Genomic DNA, 22,815 nt, shown 5'->3' on the forward strand with positions numbered 1-22,815 from the left:
TGAAATTTTCAGCCAGCAGGCATAAAATTCAGGTTTTTGTAAACCGCGGTAGTAATTACGACATACCCAAAAATTGGGCCCAACAAAATATGATTTTAGGTATTCAACCAGAGTTTTACTGACAGTAAATAGGGATTAAAACAAATCTTCAATGTAGGTCCAAAAATATTTAAATGATTATTCAGCAACAAGTGTAGCTATACAGCAAAATCTTCAAGAGCTAAAATCTGGGTGTTACTGTTTTTTTCTAGGAGTGTGCTTTTAATGTGGCACAGTATGAGTTAATGTTGTTGGATTTAAGCAGCCCTGGTGTTGGGGTTAAATTCCAAAGTAAAATGGTTGAGTATCAAAATGCTATGAGTGTTGAAGTGTGAGTGTATGACTTAAACTCTATTGAGCGTTGGTTACATCTTGAGAATCAACGAGATGCTCCGCCACTTCGGAGACAACTCATCAACAGTTTTCCAGCAGGGGTGGATCCACCAGGGTGGCATAGGTTGATAACTGCCACCCTAAAAGACAGGCTTGCCACCCCAGTTGCAGAAGTGAGAAGTAACCAATGTTCCCTCTAAACTGGCTGAACGCATATCCAATCGCGCACTGCTGAACACACTCAGCGCACAAGAAAATCTATGCAGCGCACAAATACAGTTCAACAGAAACTATTCTAACGTCACTAGGACTACAGTCGGTGTTGCAGTGATGCATCAGCGCGTGGGGGTCATCAAACCTCATAAAACCACTGAAATGCTGAAAAACTGCTTTTGGTACAGTTATTCCTATAGCACATACAAACAAAATAATACTTTTCTTTCAAAATATTTTTTTCAATCATTTTCAAAATAAAAGTTAACAAAAACAGCAGTAACCTCAACCTCCATCTTCTCCATTTTCCCCACTTCTTCAATGAAAAACCCTAAATTTTAACTATTTAAGAACATTGGACGTACATTAAAATTGAAGTTAATGTAAACGTTACTTTACGTTTTTTCTTTAATTAAGATATACGTCAAACGTTCCTCCAGTACAATCAATATGTAAATTTAGTAAATCGTACCTGCCCAATCTGTAAAATAAATTCCGCTATCTGAGATGCTACGAATGCTAACGTATTAACAATTCTCTCATAGCAAATCGCTAAACAAACAGTATCGCCAAACTTAACCACAAATGCCTATTCCAACATACATCAACTGAAACAACTTATAGCCTCATGCGGGCCGGACCAAAGCGTAGCTGTCCCTTAGCCATGTCAGACACTTCTTGTTCTCAGTCATAAAAAGGTTAAAGTGCATGTGACACGAAAAAGCATGTTTATTTCATAATACACACACGGTATTTTATGCCCCTGAATGATATGGGCCGCTTGGATGTGTGTGGAAGCGATCGCTATTTTTATTTAGTTTTTTGAATCCCGCGGCATGAAAATGAGTGACTTCCGGCTTCGGTCTTGCATTGAGGAGGAGGGCGCTGTGACGTGTACGGTAGAAGACGTCCTCTTCACGCTACAGTGTACTGTTGTGTATGAGGACGAAGGATTCAGCTGATTTTGCGGATTAATACGTTTATTTTTCGCATCACGCCAGCCAAACGGCTGCAGAAAAATCATTCTGTATGAGGGAGAGGCGTATGCGCCTTTTTGGAGTTTCAAATGGTTCCCATTCACCGTGGATATTTACTGTGGGACCATTGGACTTACGAGGAAGTGAGTAAACATCTTGTTTTGTATTATGTCAAATACGAATACAGCGATTACAAAGTAAACACTACAAACTTCCTTTAAATGAAGGACTACTTACGTTTGATCATTGATAGGCATGTAAAAAGCTCTCCTAATGCTCATTAGCAGCAGCACGTTAGCTGCACAACAACTCCAGCCACCCTCCTCCGGGGAACGAACTGTAAATTGCTCTCCGCCGGGCAGTTTGCCGATCCGCGAAGACAATCAACAACCGGGTCATCATGTCAAATAATCCAGGATAGTTATGTGTGATTTTCCGCTTTGAAGACTTTGAAACATCACTCGGTTCAGGTTAGCATGTCGGCTAGCTGTCACGCCTTCTGGTTTGTTTACATTCTTCGAAGCCGGGGAAGGGAAATGACATATGTCCGATTTAGGTGTCATAAAATATCGTTCGGGAGGTGCGACAGTAAAGGTGAAGTCGACAGTTTTGACCATTATGGAGTAATTTTGCCATGTTGTCCTGAATAAATGCATTTTTATTATTTCATATTCCATTCAGCACAAGACTATTATTTGTCATGACCATGCCATTTATTTAGCAATTGGGGAAAATACTTGGATAAAAAGAATATCCTGTAAAAATATTGAAGTAAAGAGACAGAAACAATGACATTTTGCCGCTCTTTTCGTCGCGTTTTCCTCGTTGTGAATAGTTCCCCCTCGACGGGCTGACTGGTCCTTCTCAAGCCATTTATATAGCTATTGGGGAAAAATACTTGGATAAAAAGAATATCCTGTAAAAATATTGGAGTAGAGAGACTGAAACAATGACATTTTGCGCCTTTGTTCTTCGCGTTTTCCTCGTTCTGAATAATTCCCCCTCAATGGGCTGAATAGTAAAATCGATGAGGCCAGTCTACCGCTGACGTCATCCATCTGTTGGGGACGCTAAAGCCCTATAATGGTAGGCGTGGATAACCGGCAGATTAAAAGACTAATTTCTCGTCATCTGTGCTTTGCTAAATTGTTGTATATAGTCAAATCGTCTCAAAATATGATTCTAATTCACATAATAATGCCATTTAAGACTTTTTTTCTCGTGTCGTGTGCTCTTTAAGAGTCAAGCCACACCCAACGCCGCCAACAGAGGGCATCATTTGATAAAATACAATACTTTAAACAAACCATCACATATAGGGTTTTGACAGTTGCCGTCATATTTTCGGGATCAAAGCACCGAATGGAAGCACCGAGGAAAGTCATGGCAGAACGGCGTTGCGGCCCACCTTCACCCCTGTGTATTATACCAGCATGAAATCTTTACTACCCTCGAAAAGTTCCTGTCGCCCCCCAAAAATAATTATCTACATCCGCCCCTGCTTCCCAGGCATCACCATTCTTTTGTGTTGTTTGTTATGTGTATGAGTTGGAAGGCAGCGGTTGTTCGCAGTTATTTTGTCTAAAGGTTGTGCTGTCAAGTTTTAGGCTGAGGGTGCCAATACTTTTGTCCGGCCCGTTTATCGAGTTTTGTGTAAAATGAGAACGATTTAATTTTTTTCCCATTCTCTTTTGTTTTTTTTTCATTGCAAGCAAAATAAATGAAGATAATACTACCAAAGCATTTGTAATTAGAATCATTTTCTGGGAGAGATTGAGCATTATCTGACAGAATTGCAGGGGTGCCAATACTTTTGGCTAGCACTGTATAAAAGGAAAGGAGCTCAAACAAAAAAAATTACAGCATAAACTTGGCATAATACGAATGGCAACATTTCGAGTCCATTTTGCAATAAATGGGGGGCTGTGTGACGTCATCACTCGAAATTAATATCTCAATATCTCAAAAATGATAGCAGCACAAACAACAAATTTTACAGCACAAAACAGCACAAACAATTGACACCATCTTTAGCCATTTTTAATCAAAACGGGGGGCTCTGGTTGACCTCAGATTGATCTACAAAAGAATTGTTAATATCTCAAAAATGAGAGAACCACAAACGAAAAATTTTCAGCACAAACCTAGCATAAACAAATAACATAACTTTTCTATAAATTTGTCTCTGATAAGGGGCTAACTTCACAGAGGTCAACATGGGAGATTTTGTTAAACACTGCAAAAAGATTCATTTTAATACCTTCTGGTGTGGTTGCATATAAACTAGGGCTGTCAAACGATTAACATTTTTAATCGAGTGAATCACAGCTTAAAAATTAATTAATCGTAATTAATTGCAATTCAAACCATCTCTAAAATATGCCATATTTTTTTGTAAATTATTTTTGGAATGGAAAGATAAGACAAGACGGATATATACATTCAACATACTGTACATAAGTACTGTATTTGTTTATTATGACAACAAAATCCACAAGATGGCATTAACATTATTAACATTCTTTCTGTTAAAGGGTGTGTTTTGTCCCTCGACTGATGCCGTAGTTCCCATCCATTGTACTTCATGCCATGGTCATTTGAGTGCTGGCTTCACAACGTACGAGACCTCTGATAGTTTGTATATTGTGACTAAATATTGCCATCCACTGTATTTGTTGAGCTAAACGAAATGTTTGAATAGAGTTTGACCAAAGTCTGAGTAAGTTTTATGTGTATTTTGCATAGCTATTTTGATTGGGAATGCCAGCTTTTCTTTTTGTGAACATTATTTTTTTTGAGAGATAGGAATATTATTTTTGTTGTGCTTTCACAAAATAATAATTATGTTTGTTGTGAAGGAGTTGCCGAAGCTTATGCCAATAAACGGCGTGGTCCAATGAGCGCCTGTGTCCACTCGCCTTTCTCAGCCTCTTAGCTCTCAATGTGCAAAAAAACGGCGTCATCGTAATCTGTTTGAGGCAATGCATGAGCGGGTCATTCCATGCATGCGTTAAATGCATCATATATTTTAACGTGATTAATTAAAGAAATTAATTACTGCCTGTTAACGCGATAAATTTGACATCACTAATATAAACACCAGAAAAGGGTTATAATTATCACCATGGGAGTTGTTTTAACACTTCTAATTAAATAATAAAAACAAGTGCACATTATAGCCTGCTGCATAGTTTTAAAAAAATGTGTCAAAGATGATAAAGATAATATGACATTTGAGAAAGACATCACTGCTTTTAGGTTGTTTTTTTGGTTCATATGAATCAACACTTAATGGCAAAGAAAATAATGAAATAAAAGATGTGAGATTTACTGTATCTATAAATAATCAAACGACTCAATATGTTATTTATATAGAGGATACATCTGATCTAAATAAAAATAATAGTGTTAATGCTTTTTTTGCAGGTTTCATTGTTTGAAATTTAAAAGGCAACATTACAGATTCTGCCTGTAAAAATACATTATTCTTGTTAAAGTACTGCAAAGGACAGGAAGAAAAGTCATTTTATTCATCCTACTGTTTATGGTTTAAATTCAGTTGACTTTTAAATTGAAGATGAAAAATTAAGAGCGGAATTTGGGCTTGTCGCGTCAATTATCACAGGGAAAAATGCCAACACATTGAAAGTTGGGCAAGTTTAGGAACCGCAAACACGAACAGAGTCTGCTTATGCATAGTATGGACTGATTTCTATTATTTACCGCTTAATTTGATTTGAATATAGTGAAGTCTGGTTCTCACCTCCTTGGCATCATCAGGCTCCCCGTGGTTGAGCGCTGAGTATAGTATCATGTACTCATTGGCCCCCGGTGCCGAACCCCAACTCACTCGCAATGTGCTATAGGAGGAAGGCTTCACCTCCAGGTTGGTTGGCATGGACAGTGGAACTGGAAGCAGATTGAAGGTGAGGGGTACAATATGGAGAATGAAGGGGGAAAAACTATTACAATCAAAGAACATTTCATTTTGGACAAAATGTTGTGCACCTGAATTTGTTTGGAAAGGTTGGAAATATGCAAGCTACTTCTCATTTATTTTACAAATCTATGATGTAGATAAACACAAAGTAATAAAGGTATGGACAAATGTGGATTATAGTACAGTACACGTACAGCCTTAATACAGCGTAATCCATTATATTTAAGGACGGCATAAACAAAATCTCTTCCACTTTATGGCGCCAATAAACGAGTTTCTACCTGTTGCCATTCATACATACAAAATCAACATTAACATGTGATTTGGCTCAAAAAAAAAAAAAAAAAAAAAAAGGTTGAAAAAGCTTAACACAACCACAATTATTGACCCTACTGCAAACTTTGCTTACTTTTTAATTGGTTATATTTAAAAAGAAATGATACATCATTCTTGCCTATTTGAAAACTGATGGTGGCCATGTACAGTGGTATGAAAAAGTATCTGAACCTTTTGGAATTTCTCACATTTCTGCATAAAATCACCATCAAATGATCTTTGTCAAAATCACACAGATGAAAAAACAGCATCTGCTTTAACTAAGACCACCCACACATTTATAGGTTTTCATATTTTAACGAGAATAGTATGCGAACAGTGACAGAAGGGGAAAAATAAGTAAGTGAACCATCACATTTAATATTTTTTGGCCCCCCTTTGGCAGCAATAACTTGAACCAGACGAGTCCTGTAGCTGCAAATCAGTCTGGCACATCGGTCAGGACTAATCTTGGCCCATTCTTCTCTACAAAACTGCTGTAGTTAAGTCATATTCCTGGGATGTCTGGCATGAATCGCTGTCTTTAGGTCATGCCAAAGCATCTCAATGCGGTTCAAGTCTGGACTTTGACTTGGCCACTCCAGAACGTTTGAGCCAGAAAACCTCAGGTTTTTCTGCAAAACATCCTGATAAACTTTTGAATTCATTCTTCCATTAATGACTGCAAGTTGTCCAGGCCCTGAGGAAGCAAAACAGCCCCAAATCAAGATGCTCCCTTCACCATGCTTCACGGTGGGGATGAGGAGTTGATGTTGGTGAGCTGTTCCATTTTTCCTTTACACATGACGTTGTGTGTTACTCCCAAACAAGTCAATTTTGGTTTCATCAGTCCACAAAATATTCTGGCAAAACTTCTGTGGAGTGTCCAAGTGCTCTTTTGCGAATATTAAACGAGCAAAAATGTTTTTTTAAGACAGCGGTGTCTTCCTCCGTGGAGTCCTCCCATGAACACCATTCCTGGCCATAGTTTTACATACAGTTGATGTGTGCAAATAGATATTGGACTGTGCCAGTGATTTCTGTAAGTCCTTAGGGGACACTCTAGGGTTCTTTTTCACCTCTCTGCTTCACGGTGGGAATGAGGTGTTGATGTTGGTGAGCACATGACGTTGTGTGTTATTCCCAAACAATTCAACTTTGGTTTCATCAGTCCACAAAATATTTTGCCAAAACTTCTGTGGAGTGTCCAAGTGCCATTTTTTGCGAACATTAAACGAGCAACAAGTTTTTTTTTTTTTTAGACAGCAGTGGCTTCCTCCGTGGAGTCCTCCCTTGAACACCATTCTTGGTCATGGTTTCAGGTGATACTGTGCCAGTGATTTCTGCAAGTCTTTAGCAGACACTCTAGTTTTTTTTTTTTTAGTGTACCACTCTGAGTATTCTGCATTGAACTCTTGGCGTCATCTTTGGTGGACAGCCACTCCTCGGGAGAAAAGCAACAGTGCCAAATTTTTCATTTGTAGACAACTTCTGTGACTGTTGATTGATGAACATCCAGACTTTAAGAGATGGTTTTGTATCCTTTCCCAGCTTTATACAATCAACAATCATTGATCGCAGGTTTTCAGACAACCCTTTTGATCGAGCAATAATGCACATCAGACAATGCTTCTCATCAAGACAATTCTTACCAGGTGTGTGTTATATAGTGGGCAGGGCAGCTTTAAACCACTCATCAGTGATTGGGCACACTCCTGACTTAAATTGTTTAGTAAAAATTGGTTTCAACTGCTCTTTTAAGTCTTCTTAGGCAGAGGGTTAACTAACTTATTTTTCCCCATTCTGTCATCGTTTGCATGGTATCCTCATTAAAATATGAAAAGCTATAAATGTTTGGGTGGTTTTCGTTAAAGCAGACATTTTTTTTCATCTGTGTGATTTTGACAAAGATCAGCTCACAATTGATTGCTATTTTGTGCAGAAATGTGAGAAATTCCAAAAGGTTCAGATACTTTTTCATACCACTGTAGTGCTGTAGAAGTGCATTAAATGTAAAACAAAAACTCCTTATTTAACAGATAGCAGAATTCGCCTCACCAGTTGTGACAGTCCCTCTGAGTGCCAGCCCAACATTGTGTTCATACACCGGGAAAATGGAAACATGATATAGTGTCTGAGAGGAGAGGCCTTGGAGAAGAACAGATGACTCTGAGCCAGCCAGCACCACCTTGGAGACAGAGGGAGAAGTTACAGTCAGCCATGCCAGAGACATACAGTGAGAAGACTGTTGACAACGATGTATGCATCGGCACGAACAGGAGAGGAGTTCTTTATAAACCTGCAATGAAACTCAATTTACATAATGTAGAATACAGAGTGTCCTTGAGTTATGAACAAGTTACATTCTTACCCTGGCAACATAACACCGTATTTCCGCGTTAGGCTTAGGTTCAGATTTCACCGATAGTCGAAATTTACGGTAAAATACTTAGTACAAAAAAATAAGATGTTGTATTTACCATTGCTGGGAGATGGATGGAGAGTTAGGGTTTTCAATGGTTGATTTGCAACCGAAACACGACTACTGTAACGCCAACGGAACAAAAACAAAACCAACTCGCCAAATCGTCCACCCCTCCCTCTCTCACAGTCATCCACGCGGTGCGTTTACAGACAGCTTAAAAGACACAACACTCAACATATCAACATTGCAACCTGAATCAAACATGCAGCCCGATTTGTTACATTACTGAACTTATTTTTTAAACACAAAACTGCTTTTAGCGACAAGCAAGGCGTTTTCATGTGATCGTTTAACTTTGGTCTGAATGCAGCATATATTTCCCAATGTTTGTTGGTGTTTCGCCTTCTCCGATCTTTTAGAATATCAGGCTTCATTTCCATGATCATTTCTACTCTTTTGGCTAGACCAGGCCCGCTAGAAGACCCATGCTTTCTTTTTTAGGGCCATAATGTGAAAAAAGTAGGGCAAAAAAGAAAAAGATACTACCAGTGCAGCAGACATGCACTAACGAAACAGATACTATGGTGCTGAGGCACAGGCGTTATAAAGTCGAAATATTGTAGGTCGAGGACATCCCTGTACTAAATTGCCATTGGGTTCATTATTCAAAATTGAAAATTACTCAAGGGAACTACAATATAATGATACTCTGTTGATGGCAGACTTCCATCAAGGGCAAACCATTCTGATTTGTCAGCTTTCTAAAGCTGCTGTACAGTATACGCAGAGTTTAAGACGTGGCCGAAAAGTGTCATTGCATGTAATTGACTTTCCAATATATATGATTTTAAAATTAAGAATTAATAATAATTAATTAATTTAAAATTTCTCTGGTAAAATATTGTCTATAAAAGTTTTAAAGCAATGAAACAAACAACAAAAATGCATGAAATGAATAAAAAAAGATGTTTTTATCATGGGTCAAAATTATTTTTTGCATGTGACTAGCACCTTAGACAGTCATTTGCTTTGCTTAGCCAAAACCAACCGAGGATCGAAGAGGCAAGTTGGATATACGATGGATATAATTTTTTCAAACTTAAGCTTTCAAAAGCGACAGCAACTACTGAGCAAAAACCAAGGATTGAAAATGTGGACCATGAAACGCCAGAGAGCACCGCCAAAATGGTGAGCGGAGTTTTAATTTGCCCCACTAAAAGATGCTAAGTGTACAACAGAGCCACCACCCGTGTCTTGCCAATGTAATTACCTCAGTCAAAAATTGTATCCCCTGACCGCGGGAGCGCACACACATACATTAGTTATGAGTTATGTCGACTTAAACAATTCATTGAAGCCAGAAAAGAACCACAGTTATATATTTTGGACATCGACATTTATTAAACTGAAGAAACTCCATACAGGACTTGAATTACAGTAAAAACAGTTATAGGTCATCATACGAGTAAAAGAGTAAAGCATTGCTTTTTTTTTTGTTCAGTTCAGTACGTATGTTACGTTATATGACAGAAAAAAAGTTTTTTTTTTTGTGTGTTTTTTGTTTTTTTTGATGGATGGGTCATGTTTTAAAACCTCGTAGATAACTACATCACCAAAACACGGAAATAAAGCAAATATTTTATTGTATATAAGCAAAAGATTGTATCCAGGGGATACAATTTTTGACGGGGATAACTACATTGGCACGACACCGGCGGGCGTACCATATTCAATGGATGACGATCTTGCCGAAAAGTATTGCTGTCCTAAGCAGCCCGATTTAGAATTCCCCTCAAGAATGATGGTAAACAAAAAAAAATGCTCATTTTCAACTTATTATTACAAATATTCTTGTAAGTTAATTTTATGGCTGACACTGCGTTTCGGGGTCATCAATATGTTGTGCCCCCCTATCCCAAAAGTAAAACTCCACCTATGCTGTACAGCAAGACATTTGTACAACGCTGCTGTTCTGTAAAAATGAATGTGACTCACAATGGGGTAACCAAGTCATCTTGACCATACTCCACCATTGGAAGTAGGATCAGAGCTGAAACAGAGGTGGGATGCCAAATGTGTGTACAGGTAATGGAATGCAGTAATGACAAGGGGAGACACTCACTTATCCTATAATGTCATGTTGAAAGCAATTGTTTCCACCCACAAAAATATTTTCAACATTACAACAGACATGTCAAGCATCTCTTTGTTGTCAAACATATCATTATCTAATTGTAGGATGCAGTGTCACTTTATAGAAGCGCTCACTTTACTGCTATCCTGTTGGGACCCACTTCTGATTCAAAAATTGAAATGACTCTAAATTTCTTAATCTACTTCTAAAAGAGTCCCTTCTCCTTTCACATAATTTTTTAATAGCTCCTACTGGTGAAAGATAATTATTGGTCCAATAATTATCGGTCCGGTAATAGGAATTATGACGTCATCCCGATAAATCCAATAACATTTATAATAGGACTGATAATATGTACTGTTCTGACTTTGCAGTTTACACAATAGTATGGGAAATCAGTTGACCATTTGCGGGGCATTGCTCCCACCTGCTGGTCAGAATAATTCAATGCACCTATTTTTTGTTACTGTAGTTTGGTTCAATCACTTACACATTGTCTAGCGGTAGCATTGACAGTCGTGAATGTTTTCTGTTACGTTTCCGCCTCGGAAATATATGTAAGTATTTTATGTTTACTATTACATATGGATGTGCAAAATATGTTTACTTCTGTGGTGAATGGTAAATGGTGATATATTTATATAGCGCTTTTCCACCTTTCAAGGGTCACATGTACAGAACTTCATAAGTCGTGTTATAGAAGCCAGCCAATGCTTTAGTAGCTCAAGCTAGTGTGCTATGCTATATATATAATAGTTGTGTATATAAGTGTATTGTGCAGTTTGTTGTATATTGAGTATTGAATATGTGTATTTTTCTGTTGTACTTTCACAGAATTAAGACGAGTGTCTTCCCATAAAAGCAAGAAAAGACCAAGCCTTGTGGTTTATGGAAGTGCATTAATTCTTAGCGGGCTGTCGGGCAGTGCAGAAGTGAAACGCACTGTTTTGTTCATGTCATTATGAAAAATCTGATGAGAACAAAGGCAAATCCATGTTGAATCCACCATATTTTTTCTTTAAACCTCCAGGTGTTCAAAAACTCAGGTTATACATTTAAAAAATTATATATTTATTACCGGTTATCGATATCGGTATCGGCTTTGAGGAGCAAGAAGTTATCGATATCGGTTTCAAAAAATGGATATCGTGCACCCCTAATAGCTCCACACGTTGGGTCATTGCAACAAAGATAAAGTAAGTATGGTTAAAGTCTCTGACCTCCTGAGGACTTTGACCCTCGGCACTATGGTAGACCACCCTATACTGCTGGACTGGCTTAGCAGGGTTGGTCCAGTGTAGCATCACCTCTCTGGAACCCAGGTCGGAGAAGCGGAGGTCAGTGGGACTTGGGTAAGACAATGTCGGATCTATAGTGGGCTCTGGCTCACGTCCTAGAAAATGGGACGTGATAATGAATGTAGAAAAAAATGAATCAAATATATAAATAGGCGGGTTACGATGATGTGTTCTTAGAATATGCAATAACTCATGTTTAACAGTTAGGGTCAAAATTTTGTCTTATAACAAAATTTGGTGCACATTCCCTTTATGATGCTCACAGTAGGTTAATGAGCATCATAGTGGAGTAAGTACCAAAAGACGTAAGAGAACATATATGCCAAAAAAAAAAAGTATAGTGGTGCTGGCTTAATAGTTTGTAGGGTGCTCCTTATTACGCTTTATGATTCCACGGTCCTCTATCTTCCCGCACAGTATGTGTGCAAGTCGGGCCACCAGTCTGCTGAGCAGAGGGAAGTCGTTGACGTTGTAGACATTCACATCCACTGGATCTGAAGCTACTTGTCTTAACTCTGCTTCATCAGCATTCTTGACGCCTGAATGCATAAGAACAAAAGATAATAGTTCCCACAGTTAAAAATAGATGAATAAAAATCCTAGTGACCCATTAGTTTGCTATACAGTGATCCCTCGCTCCTTTGCGCTTCAAACTTCACGGCCTCCATCACAGATTTTTTTTTCAATTAAAAAAAATATATATAAATGAGCTGTCCCGAGCCGATCACGCAGTCTCACTCTCACTCCCTCCCTCCCTCTCCCTGCTCTTTGTTCGTCAGGGCGTGCACTGGAGTTGCTTTTTAAAGTTAACGATGTTGACATATGTTTGTGTTTGATCTTGTCACGAACTTCAAACGAGCCGAATGCGTCAATCACTTGTAAAACATTTGCTGTGGCAACTCATTGTGTGTAAGTAAGCAGTGGAGTGGAGTGAGTGGACTCACTTAATGAAGCTTTTAATAAAGCAAAGCATTTTTCTACAACAGTACTTTATTCATGTTTTAAAATAATTCGGTGGGACACTAATATGTTCAGAACTTATCATAATCATTACATTTGAAGTGCTTAAAAACCATTTGATAAATTTATATATATTTTTTAAATTAAACTTTACTTCCACTTCGCGGTTCTTCACTTATCGCGGCTGGTTATGGTCCCTGTAGTAGTACTTGAAAGCTCAAAACTGTACTTTTGAGTCAACACGTTAATGCAAAGTGTCACCGAGGCTGAATGCAAGGGCTGATGTGTAGACTTCCAAATGATTGTATGAGCAGTGACTGAAAAACTGACCAATGACGGAACAATCCCCAAAAATGCATTGGCACCCCTGACATAGAGCATACAATCATATTTATACAACCCCAGCTTCACTTGTTGCAATCTCACCTACAGCGATGATTTCTACACCCGCATTCTTGAGTCGGTTCGCTGCAGCAATGGCGTCATCCTGCGATTTACCGTCTGTCAAAAGCACAAGCAAGAAGGGTGCATCGGACCTTGCGCCCGCTTCAGGACTCATGTTCTCCTCCATGACATGGAGCAGTGCTTGACCTAAAATTGAATGCATACAAATGAATACATTTCACTATGAATAATAGACAACTTCATATCAGAACATCATATACATTACCTGTGAAAGTGTTTCCTCCCTTATATCTGAAATTCCTTACTGCTTCAACCAATTGGTCTTTGGTGGTGAAATTGTTCAGCTGCCACTCTGTTCGTGGGTCTCCACTATATTGAGTAAGGCCTAAAAGAGGAACATACACTCTTTTAAACACTTTTTTTTTTTCTTCACTGAAACCTTATCTTTCTTGCTGTATATGTTGCCAATTTGGCAAAAGACGATGACAAAAGATGACATCTTAAATTGTAGAAACTAGGTTTGTTCATCTGCTAATTTAATCAGTGGCTTTCAGGCAGGCGCAATCCAAAACTGTAGAACAGTCTTTTCATTAAGTGTTGACTCCATCTTCAGGACAAGGGGTCGGTACCCAATAAAAGTGCTTGATGCTGTGTTTAACACAGATCAGCAATTGATTGTGGCATCTGGGGGTGCAAACAAACATTTCTCACAATCCATATTGTCCTGTTTTTCCATTAATGCTGTGTTGAAGAAAATTTGTAGCCAAGCAAAAGTGTTATATGGGCGTGAAATCAAATAACAATATCTGCACTGCTGGCCTAAAGTATTGGCACCCCTGCAATTCTGTCAGATAATGCTTAATTTCTTCCGGAAAATGATTGCAATTACAAATGCTTTGGTCGTAATATGTTCATTGACTTTGCTCACAATGAAAAAACACAAAAGACAATGGGAAAAAAAATTAAATCATTATCATTTTGCACAAAACTCCAAAAATGGGCCGGACAAAAGTATTGGCACCCTCAGCTTAATAATTGGTCGCACAACCTTTAGACAAAATAACTGCGAACGGCCGCTTCCGGTATCCATCAGTGAGTTTCTTACAATGCTCTGCTGAGATTTTAGACCATTCTTCTTTGGCCAACTGCTCCAGGTCTATGGTGTTCAATGGGATTCAGGTCTGGACTCATTGCTGGCCACTTTAGAAGTCTCCAGTGCTTTCTCTCAAACCATTTTGTAGTGCTTTTTGAAGTGTGTTTTGGGTCAATGTCCTGCTAGAAGACCCATGATCTCTGAGAGAGACCCAGCTTTGGAGTTTTGTGTAAAATGATCATGATTTTTTTTCATTCTCTTTTGTGTTTTTTTCATTGCAAGCAAAATAAATGAAGATATTACTACCAAAGCATTTGTAATTGCAATCATGAGAGAAAATGAGCATTATCTGACAGAATTGCAGGAGTGCCAATACTTTCGGCCAGCAATGTACATACAATTGCACACCTGATACGCCTTACCAATCTGAATGTGCTGAGGTCCAATGCGGAAGGGTGTCATCAGTCCCTCCAAGAAGTCCCTGACTCGCCTGAAGTTTGTGCGTCCAATGCTCCAGGAGCCGTCCACCAAAAACACAATATCGGCTGCGGCTTCAGTGTTGCACTCGAGTGGTTTTCTCGGAAACATGCCTTAAAAAAATCAATCACACCCAACAGTTTGATTGACTTGAGAAATACATTTTTCAGGAGGTTCATATGGGCTCCTTACTGTACATTTTAAAGAGTATATTTTTATGCTATATAAAATATATTTTATGCTTTTTAGTGTACTACTCTGAGTATTCTGTGCTGAACTCTTTGCGTCATCTTTGGTGACCGGCCACTCCTTGGGAGAGAAGCAACAGTGCCAAACTCTCCATTTGTAGACAACTTCTCTGACTGTCGTTTGATGATTATCCAGACTTTTAGACATAGTTTTGTATCCTTTCCCAGCTTTATACAAATCAACAATCCTTGATCGCAGGTCTTCAGACAGCTCTTTTGATCGAGCCATGATGCACAATACTACTCATCAAGAAAATTCTTACCAGGTGTGTGTTTTATAGTGGGCAGGGCAGCTTAGTTTAAACCACTCAAAAGTGATTAGGCACACACCTGACTTAAATTGCTTGGTAAAAATTGGTTTCAATTGCTCTTTAAGTCTCCTTAGGCAGAGGGTTCACTTACTTATTTTTCCCCCTTCTGTCATTGTTTGCATGCTATACTCTTTAAAATATGAAAACCTATAAATGTTTGGGTGGTTCCAGTTAAACCAGACACTGTTTTTACAAGTGTGTTATTTTGACAAAGATCAGATCACTTCTGATGGTGATTTTAGGCAGAAATGTGAGAAATTCCAAAAGGTTCAGATACTTTTTCATACCACTGTATTTAGCATGTAAGAAAGTCAACTAAAACATTTATAAATAAGCATTTTCCTAATATATATGTAACGTGATTAAATTATATAAAATAAAATTTTAAATACTGGTAGGTGTTTTCATTGTATACACATATTAGCTTTTTATTGTTACAAATTACTGAACCCATTGTTGTATTTACCATGTAAGAGCGTCAATTAAAACACTTATATAAAGCATTGCTTCATATTTTTGTTACGTGATTGCACAAATTGTACGACTTTTGTCCCTTTGAGGTTGCCATATACAGCAAAAACTGTGGCGTTGATTTTTGGGTGTAAATGATGTTTGAGTTGATTGGTGTTGATTTGGGTGTTTTAACACTAGCAGTGTTAAAATCGCTCTTGGCACAGTGTCAATTAAACGAGTTGCACACGTACACCCTTGGCGGAGTTAAATTTAATCAGCCACACACAGTTTCAGTGCACGTGTCAGAAAACGAAGTAGGCGCAAAGACTTGTGGGTGAAGTGACACCATGACTGTAAGTAGTTTTGTCTGTAAATAGCTGCAGTGTATTCTGTTGAAAAAAAACACATAACAGTGAGCCTGACTTCTGTGCGTACTTAAGGGATGCAAAGTCCCTCTGTTACCTCTCGCGAGCTCAACATTAGGGTACAATTGTCAGTTAGGCCCATGTTCTGCACAAGGGTCCTCCACTCATACAGAATATTAACACAAGAATATTTAAAATGAACACTCTTATTCTAAGAAAACAAAAGGTGGTTACACATTTTGCATGTAAAAGGTTTGAATAGGAATTCCTTAAGTTGTTCAAGTAGTTTATTAAGTATTTCTTAAATCATTTAGGCATTTTTCATTTAACTTCAGAACTTAATAGTTTCTTAAAGCAGTTGTGTGAAACCACTTGAAATAAGGTTCTTGCATAAATACCATGTTTCATTTTTTTGAGTGCATGTGAGCATTTACATCTGTGTAAATGCATGTTCCTTGAACTTTATGACAATTGATAACATGTGCCCTACGGACAAACAGCATGGTTTTTCATTATGTTTTCCTGTTGTGCTAAAACTGTCATCATGTCAGCACACATTCTGTGTTCAAACGGCTTGCTCTCAAACCCCTGAATGCTCAGCATTTTGAAATGAATCTTTTGAAACCTATGCACTAAAATAACAGGATAGTACCTAATCTTCTGATTTAAAGATACGCACCAAATAGTCCTTAGTTTTTTGGTGTTATTTACCTGTAATAGGCTGTGTAGGGAGGGTTGTCTTCTGCGGTTTCTCCTCTTTGCCCACTGTTGTCCCCTGTTCATCTTTGATTTCATCCTGAGAACCTTCCCGTTCTTTTTCTTTCTTCCTCTTCTTCTTCTCTCTGGTAGATTTTTCATGGGGCTCATCCAGGGGTGGGAGAGAGTGTTCTATAGTGGGTGATTCTGGCAAAAGGAGGTCATGGTTTACTGTTTGTGTGCGTATTCCTATGTATCAAAATAAGCTAACACTTTATTTGACGCCGGCATCATAAGACCGTCATAATTATGATATGACAGTGTCATGAGCATGCTTATGTCATTAAGTGTCATCCAGAAAATTATACCACTTTTGAATTGATGTAAAAGATCCGTACTGGACATAAATTGAGTTAGTGACAAAATTTGCCGGATGACACTTAATGACATCTGTCAAAAAACATTCATTAATGCTCATGACAGTGTCATATTATAATTTTGACGGTCTTATGACCCCGGTATCAAATAAAGTGTTACCCAAAATAATTTACCAGCATTCATACTGGCAACAGTTGTGGTCACAGGGTCTGGATAAAGAAGAGTAGGCAGAGCTTCTGTAACATCATCCAGATCTCCTGAGCCAGACCCTCCGGGCAAAAGCTTCCTCCTTTGGCCACTACGTATCACCTCCTCCTCCCGTAGACCATCCACTAAATGAGACAAGGGCCCCTTTTATACAGTAGTTCTAAGGCTGCGAATGTACCTCAATTTTGTAAGTTGTTAGAATTAAAAACAAATGAATTGATGAAACTATAAAAATGGGGCGCAAACAGCTGCAATTACATGCTTTGGACTTGCGCAACCCTGATTTACAGCAAATAAACTGGGGAAGTATTGGCAGATCTGTTTATTTTTAGATGACATGGTCTGACATCAAGGTCAACAACTTGCAAATTGAGGGTGAATTTTCAAGCCGGAAACAATCGACAAGGCTTGAGAGAATCACAAAACGCAAGAGGAAGTCAAAAGGTGGTGGCAAAGACATTCCCAGACTTCCATCATTCATTCCATCATGACAGCTAATGTTGCAAATTTCAATACTGAGGCTTGCCTGGGCATGTGTGACTCGACACAGTAACCTACAACCAGTGACATGGTGGAACAGCAACTAATTCTGCTGTGGCGATGTTGACACACCAACCACAGAGCGAGAGAAAATCATAAAAACAAAAAGGACACATACCCTGGAAATCAAAATAAACATTAACTACTAATTTTACAGATTTGATTGTTGACTTATTTTGGCCTCTTTCCAGTCACCCAACCCTTCAAATAGCTGACATCCACCTGGCTGCTTGTCTTACAGGTGAATCGTCGCTTTGCCAGAAGTTTCTCGGCCGTCCCATTAAGCATGAGAATTTGGAGGGCATACTCCTGACTGGAGTCCAGTCCTGCCACAGTTGCCCGGCCCCGTGTGGTGGTCAACATGAGCTCTGGCTGTGGTACGTCTGAAAAATAAATAAATAAGTAAATAAATAAATTTTAAAAACAACAACAACATTAAATATGGTATGTTGTCAACAAAAACAACTTGGCTTTGTCAAAGACTGCATTGTTTGAATCCAAAGCAAGTCTCCTGACAAGCAGTCATGTAGGCATGTGCCGGTTACCGGTTTCAAGGTTTACTGTGGTATGAAAGCGTCACAGTTTCAAACCCACTATAATTTTCTGTCATACCGTAGTATGGTATTAGCTATTTTTTTCTGTCACAAAAATGCAGCGAGAAATAGCTTGGAGGGGCAGTGCTCACCCTTCCCCCTCGAGTTGTTGCTCTGTCCTGTGTTCTGTCGGTGACACTACACCTGAGCTTTTTCCCCCCTTTAAAAAAGACAGTCGCTTGTATGGTATTAGTATTGGGTACAGTGCTGGCCAAAAGTATTGGCACCCCTGAAATTCTGTCAGATAATGCTCAATTTCTTCCAGAAAATAATTGCAATTACAAATTATTTGGTAGTAACATCTTCATTTATTTTGCTTACAATAAAAAAACACAATAGTGAATGAAAAAAAAAATTAAATCATTAACATTTTATACAAAACTCCAAAAATGGGCCGGACAAAAGTATTGGTACCCTGCGAATAACTGCGAACAAACGCCTTGGTCAACTGCTCCAGATCTCTGAGATTCGAAGGGTGTCTTCTCCAAACAGTCATTTTCAGACCTCTCCACAAGTGTTCTATGGGATTCAGGTCTTGACTCATTGCTGGCCACTTTAGAAGTCTCCAGTGCTTTCTCTAAAACCATTTTCTCATGCTTTTTGAAGTGTGTTTTGGGTCATTGTCCTGCTGGAAGACCCATGACCTCTGAGGGAGACCCAGCGTTCTCACACTGGGTCCTACATTATGCTGCAAAATTTGTTGGTAGTCTTCAGACTTCATAATGCCATGCACACAGTCAAGCAGTCCAGTGCCAGAGGGAGCAAAGCAACCCCAAAACATCAGGGACCCTCCGCCATGTTTGACTAAGGGGACCGTGTTCTTGTCTTTGAAGGCCTTGTTTTTTCCCTGTAAACTGTTGATGCCTTTTCCCAAAAAGCTCTACTTTTGTCTCATCTGACCAGAGAGCATTCTTCAAAAACGTTTTTCGCTTTTTCAGGTAAGTTTTGGCAAATTCCAGCCTGGTTTTTTATGTCTCTGGGTCAGAAGTGGGGTTTTCCTGGGTATCCTACCATTGAGTCCCTTTTCATTCAGACACCGACGGACAGTACGGGTTGACACTGTTGTTCCCTCGGACTGCAGGACAGCTTGAACTTGTTTGGATGTTAGTCGAGGTTCTTTATCCACCATCCGCACAATCTTTCATTGAAATCTCTCGTTAATTTTTCTCGTCCACATCTAGGGAGGTTAGCCACAGTGCCATAGGCTTTACACTTATTAATGACACTGTGCACGGTGGACACAGGAACATTCAGGTCTTTGGAGACGGACTTGTAGCCTTGAGATTGCCCATGCTTCCTCACAATTTTGCTTCCCAACTCCTCAGACAGTTCTTTGGTCTTCTTTCTTTTCTCCATGCTTAATGTGTTACACACAAGGACACAGGACAGAGGTTGAGTCAACTTTAATCCATTTTAACTGGCTGTGATTTAGTTATTGCCACCACTTGTTATGTGCCACAGGTAAGTAGCGGGTGCTGTTAATTTTACAAATTAGAGAAGCATCACATGATTTTTCAAAGGGTGCCTATATACCCTACCCACCGACGTCACAAAACCACGTGCTCGCTGTATGGTTCCGCCCACTTGTCCGTCATTTTGTCTCTGTATTAGCATTGGTTTCAATTGATCGAGGAATTTAAAATGCATTTCATGGAAGACCCCGTGCTTTCTGATGCCATAAACTCACTGAATGTGTTGCATAAAAGGCGTTATGTGGAAAAGCTTCGTTCTATACAGTCGCCAGATCCATATTTGATGCCTAAATCGATGATTTTTGACCGGCTGCCTTCGCCGTCTCTGCCTGACCCTGATATTTACAACTATCTTGTCCACACAAAATCAGCCTATTCTCACGAAAGTTTGAAAAACTTTAAGAGCTTGAAGGCTTATAAATGCTACGTTGCTGGTTGGGTGAAACAAGTCCTCGTACACGAAAATTCGGCAGGAATCTTGTGCTCGGAAGGTGAGTTACGAAATTTTCAATTCAAAATCTTTTGTTCTTGCTAACATCCACTGTCAAGTCTAATGTATTTCATGTCATTTGTCAATGGAGCTAGGGCTTTTAATGTTTATATGGTTTAGCGATAGCACTCTCACTATATACATACGTGTATGTTGTCGGCGATTAGCCTAGCAATGATCTTAATTGTGGTTGTCAGCCCCTAACCCTCTAAATATATATTAAATGCATCTTACCAGATATAAAATGACTACTACATAATCTGTGGTAATCGTTTGGAGCCCAGTTTTCTCGTCGAATTGCAGCAGCCCATCTCGCTCTCTCCTCTCCGTGTCTCTCGGAATCCGGTAGAACTTCAAGTCTCTCCGTCTATCTTCTCTGTTATTGCAACCAACCGCCACACACGCCTTCACCATTTTGATTATTAATGTTAACGAGCAGAAAAACACGCCGTAAATAGGAGGAATGTACGTAGCCGTAACAGGTCAACACGATGTGTTGACGGACAAGTGGGCGGCACCAGTCAGGAGAGCGGAGTTGTGACGTCACGTGGGTAGGGTCTATACTTTTGTCCGGCCCATTTTTGGAGTTTTATGTGAAATGATAATGATTTGAATTTTTTTTTTTTAATTCTCTTTTGTGTTTTTCATTGAAAGCAAAATAAATGAACTGAAGATATTACTACCAAAGCATTTGTAATTGTAATCATTTTCTGGGAGAAATTGAGCATTATCTGACAGAATTGCAGGGGTGCCAATACTTTTGGCCAGCACTGTATTTCGGCTACCGAAAAGAAACAGATGGCCGCGGCTTGGAGGGGGAATGACATTCGACGTGCAGGCAACACTTCAAACACGATTTCATATTTACGTGACCTCATTCCTCACTTTACACAAAATTTATGGTAAGTAAACGTTGTCATGAACGTTTCCCACCAGCTATGAGAGTTCACTCCAGCGTGTTTAGTTTGTCAAGCAATGGTAAAACAAATACTATACGGTAAGCTTGATAACGAGTCTGTTAACGTGGCTAGTTAGCATGCCAAGACTGCTAACTAGTTTTCTCACTATTAGCATGCTTTTGTAAAGTCTTCCGCCATTGTAAACATCTGTTCAAAATAGCATTTTCATAATACAGCGTGTGGTATTTTTTCTATCTGGTGACTTTCTGTGTTGAGAGAAGGTGTGTGCAGGTGTGTGTGTGTGTATAATGTGTAGGAGTGGGAACCTTAGGGCACCTCACGATATGATACGATACGCGATACAAGGCTCACGATAACAATTATGTAACATTATCACGATACAGCGTTTAGCGATATATTGGTCAGAAAATTCTCGCTCAACTTTTTTTTTCATTACGCTTGTAGCTTCCTTTCTTCTCTAGACGACTTGCGCGCACTTTACATTCACCAACTCTTGAGCACCCCTAGTGGACTGCCAAGGAATTGCTCAACAAACATTGGATGAGAGGTTTACAGCATCCACAATCCATATTATGGCCAATATGTCAAATAAAAGTATCAATACTTGGAGGGAGCATATCGGTACCCGATTGGGTTGCAAAATATCGCGATATATTGCTGTAGATATTGTCAGACTCTTAATAATGTGTAAATAATGATACGAGTCATACACATGCGCGCCGTCCGTGTTAATATTTAACTAATTTATATTAATAGTAGTAGTGGTATAATAGCCCAGAAAAGGTGAACATAATCACATTCATACGTCATAACTTGTACTCGAAAAATGTTGGGATTGAGCTTTAAAGTCAGTGAAGTGTCTGCAATATTAAAATTTAATGAATAATAAAGTGTTTTCACTTTTTTGTAGAAAATAATTATTTTTGTTCTGATGTTTAGCAACTTGAGCTGTGGCAGTGGGTTTAGGCCACAGGTGTCAAACCGATTCCAGAAAGGGCCAAGTGGGTGCAGGTTTGCTTTCCAACCAATGAAGAGGACTACTTTTCACCAATTAGATCTTTTACACGTGTAATCAGTTAAACTTTGTCAGGTGCTGCTTGTTTCAGCAGGAAGTTCATTGGTTAAACTCTTTTCGCGTTATCGGTTGGAACAAAATCCAGCACCCACTTGGCCCTTTCTGGAATCGGTTTGACACCTGTGGTTTAGTCTATAAGTTCTATTCATTACAATTTTATTCAAAACATTTAAGTTATTTATTTTTTGTTATTTATTTTAACATTATACTCATGTTGATGTTCCAATTTGCAAAAATGTTGCGAAAAATAAAATCCTGTTCAATGGAATTTTTTTAAAACCCATAAATCTCTAAATAACATATTTTAGAGCAGGGGTGAGCAAACCGGTCCTCGAGGGCCGCAGTGGGTCCTGGTCTTTGTTCCAACTGACCCAGCACAGATAGTATAAACAATGAGGTTTCAGCAGAAATGAGAAGCACCTGACTGCAATCAACTGATTGCATTTGTAAAACGGCAG

The 22,815-nt window shown here is 38.9% G+C and overlaps 1 protein-coding gene across 6 annotated transcripts in view; it reads right to left on the reverse strand.

Moving 5' to 3' along the window:
* LOC130908562 (collagen alpha-1(XX) chain) overlaps positions 1–22,815 on the reverse strand; it is a 93,518-nt gene that overhangs the window by 39,613 nt on the left and 31,090 nt on the right. For 3 of the 6 annotated variants that reach the window (XM_057824143.1, XM_057824134.1, XM_057824120.1), the window contains exons 4-13: positions 18,047–18,190; positions 17,234–17,392; positions 16,698–16,889; positions 14,555–14,722; positions 13,305–13,424; positions 13,061–13,225; positions 12,055–12,213; positions 11,597–11,769; positions 7,876–8,005; positions 5,326–5,471 (exon numbers count right to left, since the gene is read on the reverse strand). In XM_057824143.1, the coding sequence (XP_057680126.1) occupies positions 5,326–5,471; positions 7,876–8,005; positions 11,597–11,769; positions 12,055–12,213; positions 13,061–13,225; positions 13,305–13,424; positions 14,555–14,722; positions 16,698–16,889; positions 17,234–17,392; positions 18,047–18,190 (1,556 nt within the window). Of the gene's footprint in view, positions 1–5,325; positions 5,472–7,875; positions 8,006–11,596; positions 11,770–12,054; positions 12,214–13,060; positions 13,226–13,304; positions 13,425–14,554; positions 14,723–16,697; positions 16,890–17,233; positions 17,393–18,029; positions 18,191–22,815 lie in introns of those variants that run through there. The other 3 variants (XM_057824153.1, XM_057824129.1, XM_057824158.1) reach the window with 2 other exon arrangements.

This window comes from Corythoichthys intestinalis, chromosome 2 (genome assembly GCF_030265065.1).
Source record: "Corythoichthys intestinalis isolate RoL2023-P3 chromosome 2, ASM3026506v1, whole genome shotgun sequence".
In the NCBI taxonomy this organism is placed as follows: domain Eukaryota; kingdom Metazoa; phylum Chordata; class Actinopteri; order Syngnathiformes; family Syngnathidae; genus Corythoichthys; species Corythoichthys intestinalis.